General features: G+C 38.4%; 1 protein-coding gene across 1 annotated transcript in view; it reads right to left on the bottom strand.

Moving 5' to 3' along the window:
- The window catches only part of SYNE1 (spectrin repeat containing nuclear envelope protein 1), a 391,665-nt gene that overhangs the window by 245,795 nt on the left and 135,956 nt on the right, over positions 1-9,914 (bottom strand). Inside the window, exons 51-53 of the mRNA XM_021716025.1 lie at positions 6,230-6,366; positions 5,837-6,014; positions 3,456-3,638 (exon numbers count right to left, since the gene is read on the bottom strand). Of these exons, the coding sequence (XP_021571700.1) occupies positions 3,456-3,638; positions 5,837-6,014; positions 6,230-6,366 (498 nt within the window). The remainder of the gene's footprint in view (positions 1-3,455; positions 3,639-5,836; positions 6,015-6,229; positions 6,367-9,914) is intronic.

Genomic DNA, 9,914 nt, shown 5'->3' on the forward strand with positions numbered 1-9,914 from the left:
ACTCTAAAGTCCCACATTTATGGGACTGTATTTATATAGCACTTGAAGACAAATATCTCCATCACTTACTAGCTGTAAGAATTTGGCAGGCTGAACTCAGTGGCTCAAGCCTGTAATCCCAGCACTTTGGGAGGCCGAGGCAAGAGGATTGCCTGAGCCCAGGGATTCAGGACTAGCCTGAGCAACTTGGTGAGACCTTGTCTCTACAATAAATCCAAAAATTAGCCGAGTGTGGTAGCATGCATCTGTAGTTACAGCTACTAGGAAGGCTGAGGCAGAAGGATCACCTGAGCCCAGTAGGTCAAGGCTGCAGTGGCTGTGGGCGTGCCACTGTGCTCCAGTCTAGGCAATAGAGTGAGACTTTAACTAAAAAAAAAAAAGGCAGATTATTGAATCATTTTGTGCCTTTTTTTCTTCATCCACAAAATAGAGATAGAAGAGTTCATACTCATTGAGTGGCTAAGAGGATTAAACGTGAATTAGTACATGTTAATTGCCTACAACTTTGCCCAGCACTGGTAAATATTCATTATCACTGATACTACCATTCTAGTTTTTATTTTTTTGAGTTGGAGTCTCACTCTGTTGCCCAGACTGGAGTGCAGTGGCCGCCCCCGGCCACCGCAGCCTCACCTGCTGGGCTACAGCGATCCTTCCGCCTCAGCCATCCGAGTAGCCGGAATTACAGGCACGCGCTATCACGCCCGGCTGAGTTTTTGATTTATTGTAGAGATGAGGTCTCACTGCCCAGGTGGATCTCGAACCTGCGGGCTCAGGCAATCCACTCACCTCAGCCTCCCAAAGGCACGGGATTACAGGCTGAGCCACCAAGCCCGGCTATACTACTATTCTAATCAATCAATCAATCAATCTCTCTCTCTCTCTCTCTCTCTCTCTCTCTCTCTCGTTTTGCACTCATGCTAATTGTGACTTTCTTGGTCATAACCTCTCGAATGTCTTGTAGGCATGTCAGATTCAACATACATTAAATTGAATAGATTTTTGTTATTCTCTCCAAAACTACTTTTCCTGCCATGCTTATGTCTTTGGTAGCAGCATAACCATTCATGCCATCTTCCAAATTAGAAACTGAAGACTCAAACTCAACTTCTCCTTCTTCCCTATTCCCTTCAGATAATTACTTACCAAATTTTGTTATGTCTTACCTTACAGAAAAATTCTCCACCTATTATTATTTCCTTAATTCAAGCCCTTGTTTTTCTCATCTGGATCATCTGCAAAAGCTTTCTCTGGTCTCCCAGCTACTAACTACTCCCTATTCTAGTTCACACTGTGGTCAGAAAATTTACATGTTTATCTCCAGCTTAAAGACCTGCAGATTCCTCACTCAGCATTCCTAACCCAGGTTCTGAGACAGAATTAAGTCCTAGTGCCCTAAAGCATCAATTGCATATAAATAATTAACTTCTCTTCTATGCATCTAGAATAGCACGAGTTCTATTCCATCTTTGGGAACACTGTCTGGGATTCAGATAAGAAATCCTGGTTGAAAGTCAAGGTTAAATTGCTTAGTACACAAGACATTTTACTATCTGGTCCTAATCTTTGTCTCCAGTTCTGTCTCTGTTGCTCTTCTTGCAAAACCCTATGTTTGTATGAAACTTCTTAAAGTCTCCTATTCTTAGCTGGGACCCTGTGAATTAAATCCACATGAAATGCATGTCAATCTTAGTAAATTCAATGAATGCTTGACTTTCAAGATTCTATTAACATGTCACCTTTCTAAAATCCTTCCTTGATGTCTCCAAATAGAGTTAGTGGCATCCCTCTGTAAGTGACTATCAACCCCTGAACAAACCTATATTATATTGCAATCATCTTTTTAGATACTGTTTCCCTTCTAGAAGGTAAACTCCCAGGGATGAGGCAAAAGACTTGCTCTCTTGTATTCCTAACATAGTTCCTGGTACATAATAGGTTTGATTATGTATCTATTTTTAATGAAAGGAAGGAAGGGAGGGAGGGAAGAAAGGAAAAGTGGAGGAATGGAGGGAGGGAGGGAGAGAGAGGGAGGGAGAGAGGGAGGAAGACAGGGAGGGAAGGAAGGAAAGAACCAAACAAAAGAGTCATACCTATCATGAGGTAAACAACAGATTAAGGAAACAGGCAAACAGGGTTTGGTGGCTCAGCCTGTAATCCTGCGCTTTGGTAGGCTGAGGTGAGTGGATTGCCTGAGCCCGCAGGTACGAGACCTGCCTGGGCAACTTGGTGAGACCTCATCTCTACAATTAATCAAAAAATTAGGCAGGTGTGGTAGCACACGCCTGTAGTTCCAGCTACTTGGAAGGCTGAGGCGAAAGGATCACCGGAGCCCAGCAGGTCGAGGCTGCGGTGGCCGGGAGTGTGCCACTGCACTCCAGTCTGGGCAACAGAGTAAGACTCCAACTCAAAACAAACAACAAAAAAAGAAAACAGGCAAGTCGTGACCTACTCACCTATTCTTGGACATCTTTTAAAGTAGGTCATCTTATGATCAATGTTAGATATACTGCACTCAACAGCTGATGCTTCTGAGCTCAGGCCACATTGCACTAATGATTGCTATAGGGTTAAAGGTAAACTTCTAGGCACTGCACAATTGTTACTGCTCTATTAAATGGAGGATGCCAGCTGTAAATGCATAGCCACCACTACAAAAGAGAACTCAACAACCTGGCTAGGAAAGAATTGAAGAAAAACACATTTTCTTTTACTGAATATTAATTCTCTATTATTATCTTTTTTTGTCCTGCATTAATTATGGTCATAATCAAATAAAAAGTCTATTATACCAGGAAGTATTGTTTTAAAAGACACTCTTTCTGCTTCTAAATTTTTCCCTAAAAGGAGAGTTGCTTCATAAATTAGATAATTTCAGAAGGAAAAAATAATTGCTTTGTGGCAGTAATTATTTTATGGTTACAATAAATTCAGCTCATATTGTCTCTGGAGAAAATAAAAATATATAAGCACTGTCTCTGCATACTTAACTCTTAAACCTACTGCTTGATATTTGCATTAGTTACAATATATCCTGCCATTTGCAGAGTTTTGTAGCCTTATTTGAATATTTCTGTTCCTTCTCCTAGAACACTTTTCAAAATGGAGGCATTTCAAGTGAAAGATTTAGCTCTATGTTGAAACATAAAACTGGTTGTTCCTTTTGGAAGAGTCAAAGGACACATTTGTGACAGTAGACCCTACCATGCAAGAAGCTACTTAATTCCTCAGGGATATAGACCCACTCTACAGAAAGCTACTTAATTCCTCAGAGAGGGTCACACTTTCTAGCACTGAGCTATTTCTCGTAGTTATCCAGTTGTTCATTTATATTTAGAGAAGGATGACTAAAATCATCAAAAGAGGGACTTGGATATAAGAAAACTGTGGTTTAGCTAACTAACAACAACAAACAGCACAGAACATGTCTGTGTGGTTGGCTGTATTATACCGACCTCTAGGGCAGATTCCTTTTGGTGAAGATTTGAATGAAAATTCTTCCAATCTTCTTTTGCAGTTGCAACTTTGGCCTGGATACATTTTGCTTTCTCCTTGGTCAACAAAGAACTCAAAAGTTCTCCTTTCGACAGCATCATGTTGAGCTTGTGCTGTCCGTTTTCACTTTCTGACAAAAACTCCTGAAAAGAAAAATATTTAATCAGGGTATAGTAAAATGTTCTATGATTTATTTTTCTATGCATTTCTAAATAAAATGAAAAAGAAGATATAAACTTTATTGTGTACATTAAATGACCCAGGTCTTCCTTTAGTTGTCAAGCTTAAAACTGTTTCATTTACTAATCTAAATTCTGACTCGACCCAAAAGGTTGCGAGCTATCTCATAAAACATTAACAGTTTGATAAAATAAATAGGAAAGGAAATGAAGAACAACGGAAAATAAGAGTTGTAAAATAAAATAAACTCTGGCTAAGATTTACAAAATAAGAGACTATGACGTATGCTCTGAGGATGCTAGCTGTCACAGCAAAAAGAGAAACATGACCAGGTATACAACTCACAGGGCCCAAAGGATAAAAACAACCCATCTGCTCAGCAGAAGTATAATTATTCCTAGAAAGAGACAAAAGATAGATTTTTCTGGGGAATCTTCATAAAGTAAATGCTATCAAATGGAAAAGATTACATTATTAGTAATGGTTTGCCAAATAACAATGCAGTATTTCATAAGGTTGTCCCAAGTCAATAACATATTGCCAAAGTGTAGTTTAATAAAGTGCAGCCGGCCGGGCTTGGTGACTCAACCTGTAATCCCAGCACTTTGGGAAGCTGAGGTGAGTGGATTGCCTGAGCCTGTGGGTTCGAGACCAGCCCGGGCAACTTGGTGAGACCTCGTCTCTACAATAAAAAATAAATAAATAAAAATAAAGTGTAGCCAAAGTATGTACATTTTTCATCACCTGGCAAAATCCAAGGATATAATCTTCCTCTAAAATAAAACGAGTGGATTCTGTATTGTACAATCAACTCTCATTAATATTGTCAAGTGTTAGAGAAGAAATGAAAAGTACAAGCTCAAGGTTATTTATTCTGATAGGAAACAGAAATAGATATTCTATGTGGTGGATTTTAATAAGAGGAACCTCACCAGGACATTTGTCTTAATGAACATCCCTGGACATGGGGCTGTGCTGAGGGGGGAGGGACAGAGAAACAGCCTAAGGCTGTCCTCAAAAATAGTACTGGGCTTCTCCAACCCAGAAACATAGGTGACTGAGATTCCATAGTTCTACCCCTTAGCCTGAACCAAAATTGGAAGAGTTTTAAATGAAGCAACTTTTCAAAGCAAGAGTTATTCTATTAAGTTATGAACTAAGAATTCAAAAAGGTGCAATAGATATGAAAAACTATTTCAGAGGAACTTCAAGCATGGGCACTTATACATAGTTTTCTATATACTTATACCATCTGAAAAAAAATTCAGATTTCATAACCAGTCACTCAGGAGTGCTGGTATATGAAATCATCAGACATGCAAAAGTATGAAAGGCAATTTCAACAACTGTGCCTTTAAAAAGGTTGCTGCTGAACGTGTGATGTGGAATGGCACCATGAAGTTACAGTGAGGTGAAAAAAGACTAGGAAAAACAATTGAAATGGGCAAACACAAAATGTGCCTGAAGCTCTGGCTGCCTTACACACTGGCTCTGTGACGTTACTAAGACTATTTTACTATATTATATATTGGGGATAATACAGTTAGGTACCTGAAATAATTATTGTGAAAATTAAATGAGAAAATTCACTTCAAGTGGTCAGGCACAAGGCTTGTCACATAGAAAATGCTTTCATTAATATATAAAAACAGTGTACATTCATTAAAATGGACTAGTTTCTCTTTACAAACAAAATCAACTATTTAAAGTGGGGATTTATTTGAAATTTGAGTTTCTTAAGCAAAAATTGAATATGCAATGCACTTATAAAGAGATGTAAGGCTGGGTGCAGTGGATCATGCCTGTAATCCAGCACATTGGGAGGTCAAGGCAGGAGGATCACTTGAGCCCAGGAGTTCGAGACCAACCTAGGCAACATAGCGAGACCTTGTCTCTACAAAAAATAAAAAATTAGCCAGGAGTGGTGGCTTATGCGTGTAGTCTCAGCTACTTGGGAGAATGAGGCTGAAGGATCACCTGAGCCCAGGAGGTCAAGGCTGCAGTGAGCCATGATTGTGCCACTGCACTCCGATCTGGATGACATAGTAAGATCCTGACACAAATATATATAGATAGACAGTTAGATAGATAGATAGATCTAAAAGGACCTTTTTAAATCCACTTCAGAAACATTACTAGAATTAATTGGCAATACCCTTACCTGTATTTTCTGAAGACTTGTTGAAACTTCACTAATATTTTGAGGTATATCGAAACATTTGGCAGTAGTGATTTTTGCATTAACTAACCACTGCTGGAAATTCCTGAAGGCTTTTCGAAACCTTTGCTGTAAAATCTGTTCTTTATTCTGGCAGCCCTTGGAGGCTTGCAAACAAAGACTGAAAAAGTAATTTGAAAATTTAATAGAAAGAAAAAAATGACAAAGCTGATTAGAATAATGTTTGATACAATCAGTGGTTCTTAGAATGTGCACTTACCTCATTTAGCAATGTATTTAATGTTTAATTAATATTATTTTGAAATAACACTTTAAAATAATTCTCTTGCTTCTAATTTTTATAAGGATATCTTTACCAATAGGGTTCATACTTACCAATTATATTCTTTAATCAGGCCAGAAACTTTTCCACTGTATGTACTCAGGTCTCTGGAAAATCGACAAAGTTCATTCAGCTGAGACTTGAGATCCTCTGTTTTAGGCTCTGCTTTTTGTAGAGCATCCAGTATCTCCTGTTGAAAAACAACAAGACAGACAAGTGAGAGCTTAAATTGGGTAATTTCCATATACTCACATTATACATGCATAAATCATTGCAAATTATTAGTGAGGAAGGAACCAACACAGTACATTTAATAAAGAAATAAGGTCAATTATCAGGATTCCCCTGGCAAACAATAGCATGGGTCTCCTTTTCTAGCCATGGATAGACACTCTAGCATCAAATGTTGTAAAGTAGCCAAATGATTAAGCGGTCAAATGACTTAAAATCGGACAACAAAAAGAAAAGAGAAAAGCCTGCATTGTTTTAAAATAGTCCAACTAGGTATGTTGTGTAAAGGTAGAGAGAAATCACTTTAAAGAAAAGTAACACTTATTTTGAGTTAAAAATGTATAGCAATTGATTTTATGTAATATATACAGATAACTTTTACCTTAAGTAACATGAAGAATTACTTATAATCCACTGGTCTTATTTAACCAGCAATTCATTCATTTCATAGTTTCATTTATACAGTCATCAAATACTTGCTAAATGTCTGCTGTGTGCCAAGCCTTTTGCTGGATTCTGGAACACCCTCCACCCCACCTACTCAACAAATAAAGGTATGATTCTCGTTCTTGAAGAGCTCACAATTTAACAGATGAAGGAGACACATGAATAATTATAGTGCTATGTATTTCTATGTATATCCAGTCCAAAATACAGTCTTAAGACTTGAAATACAGCCGGGCTCGGTGGCTCAGCCTGTAATCCCGCGCCTTTGGGTGGCTGAGGTGAGTGAATTGCCTGAGCCTGTGGATTCGAGACCCGCCTGGGCAGGCGAGACCTCATCTCTACAATAAATCAAAAAATTAGCCAGGTGTGGTAGTGCGTGCCTGTAGTTCCAGCTACTCGGAAGGCTGAGGCGGAAGGATCACCGGAGCCCAGCAGGTTGAGGCTGTGGTGGCCGGGAGCGGCCACTACACTCCAGTCTGAGTGACAGAATGAGACTTCAACTCAAAAAAAAAAAAAAGACTTGAAATGTACACCTTTGAAATTGAGTCCATGGTTAACTGAGTGACACAAAGTGCTTTGCAATCAGAGCATTCCTCTTATAGGGTTGTCACAAGGAGTAAATGAGATCATGAGTGTCAAACACTTAGCACAATTCCTTGCACACTAAGTGCCTAATTAGTAAATCAGCAGGCAAATGACTCCCAAGTATTTAAACACTGTGTGGATAGTGGTAGCATCAAAGCAAAAACCAAACCAAACCAAATAAAAAACTAAAATAAATGAAAAAGAAGGGACAAAGAGATGAGTAACTACTCAAATAGCTGTTGTTGCTACTATTATTACCCTCAGAGATATATACCGAGAGAGATGTCCCAGATTTGTAAAGAAACCACATCCCTCAACAAACCAGGCCTGTGTAGCATTCCTCATCCTGGTAAATGGTACCACTGTCCTCCTGCTGATGTGAATCAGAAGACTAAGCACCACCTTGGCCTCTCCCTTTGTCTCCCGGTTCACTCCATGCAAGAGATACCCAGTCTAGCCTATTGGATGTCTTAGCTCTCTTCTCATCACTCCCCTCTTTGCCTCTGAATGTTGCCTCTCACAGCCCCATTGACATCTTCACCATTTCTTTCTGGAATGGCACTGTTTCTTCCAACTGACTCCTATTCTCTAGTTTTCTCTCCTGTGTTTTCTCATTTTTCAGTGTATCTTGGTACTGTTCTTTTCCCTTCACTATCTGGTCAAGTTGTAATCATACCTCAAGACTCAGCTCAAATAACAACTCTGTTAAGGGTCCTCTGCCCTCCTTCCTACCACTTAGGGATTCTCATCTAAGGACATAGCACCTTGTGGATATTCATTATAACAAGTGTCTCCCGTTGGTCTTGTACTTGTGTGTTTTTCCGCTTAGACTGTGATCATGAGAACAAGAATAGTGTTCTTTTGGTTTGTCAATTCTTCAGTTAAATGTCTGTGATAGAGGAGTCTAAAACATTTTTATTTACAAAAAATTCATAATAACTAGACAGTTTATCCCTGAAACTCCAAACACTAACTAGGAACAACCATTTTACACCATATTAAACATTTTACTAAAGAAACTTATCATATACCAAAATAGTAAAAATACCAGAGATTCAAGTCAGTCACTTGTAAATGGGATGTCATTAAAAGTGAAAAGTTGTTAATCAAATCTTTACATTAAATATGTCTATAACTTCATCTTAAATGAAAGTATATCAATAGAGTATTTCATTATGTAAATATCAGATTATATACTTTGACTACATCTCAAAGTAGAATGTATTTTTTTCTTTATATAGATTATAGAAATTGCTATATTTCCTATGCTAATAACCCAATGGATTTAAGATAAAGAAGTTTTGAAAACACAATAAACAGAATTTTTTGCAACAATATTATATAGTTCATAGATCATGTTTTTATGTTTTAAAAGTTTTTTTGAGTGCTTTCATTGAATTGCAGATAATAAATACTTATGATTATTATTGTAATTGTCAACAATGACAAGGTCTCCCCAAAAGCAAAACCATGCTGTAAGAACCCTAGCAGATCTACTATTTTGTAAATATTTTTCTTTACATTCATTGTAATTAGTATTATCTCTACTTTTGGATAAAATACCATTATTAGAAATAAAAGAAAAGAAAATTGAGAAGCCATATATTGTCATCAAAAGCATTGACCCTGAAATCAAATCTGGAAGTGGACTTGAACAGAAGTCTGGCATTTTAAAATTGTTTGGTACAACTGAAAACTCATATTTACTACTGCTTATTTTCTGCATTTTTATAGGCTTCAACTATTATTTTCTTTTATTTTTTTTTTTGAGTTGGAGTCTCACTCTGTCACCCAGACTGGAGGGCAGTGACTGCTCCCGGCCACTGCAGCCTAGACCTGCTGGGCTCAGGTGATCCTTCCGCCTCAGCCTTCCAAGTAGCTGGAACTACAGGCGCACGCTACCACACCCAGCTAATTTTTGATTTATTGCAGAGATGAGTTCTCGCCAAGTTGCCCAGGCAGGTCTCAAACCCGCGGGGTCAGGCAACCCACTCACCTCAGCCTCCCCAAGCGGGGATTACAGGCTGAGCCACCGAACCCGCCTTATTATTTTCACTAATAGTATCAATGTAAAAAAATAACTATAAGAAAGGATTGGCAGCAGTAGAATACTGCCAGGAGATGGAGGAGGTACAAAACATCAATAAGGGTATCCAAACTTTACCTGTACAACGACCACTTATATACCTAACCCTGAATTGTACCCTATATCTTAAAAATAAAAATAATAATTAAATTTTTAAAGAAACAATAGAGAGGGTGTGGCGAAAAGGGAACACTTCTACACTATTGGCGGGAGTGGAAACTAGTGCAACCTCTGTGGAAAGCAGTGTGGCGATTCCCAAAAGCTCTAAATATCAACCTCCCATATGGCCCCGCAATCCCCCTACTGGGAATATATCCTGAAGAACTCAAATCCCTCTATAAAAAAGATACCTGCACACGTATGTTTATCGCAGCGTCGTTCACAATAGC

The sequence above is a fragment of the Carlito syrichta genome, unplaced genomic scaffold (assembly GCF_000164805.1).
Source record: "Carlito syrichta isolate Samal-C Ts95f unplaced genomic scaffold, Tarsius_syrichta-2.0.1 Scaffold308114, whole genome shotgun sequence".
NCBI classification, from domain to species: Eukaryota; Metazoa; Chordata; class Mammalia; order Primates; family Tarsiidae; genus Carlito; species Carlito syrichta.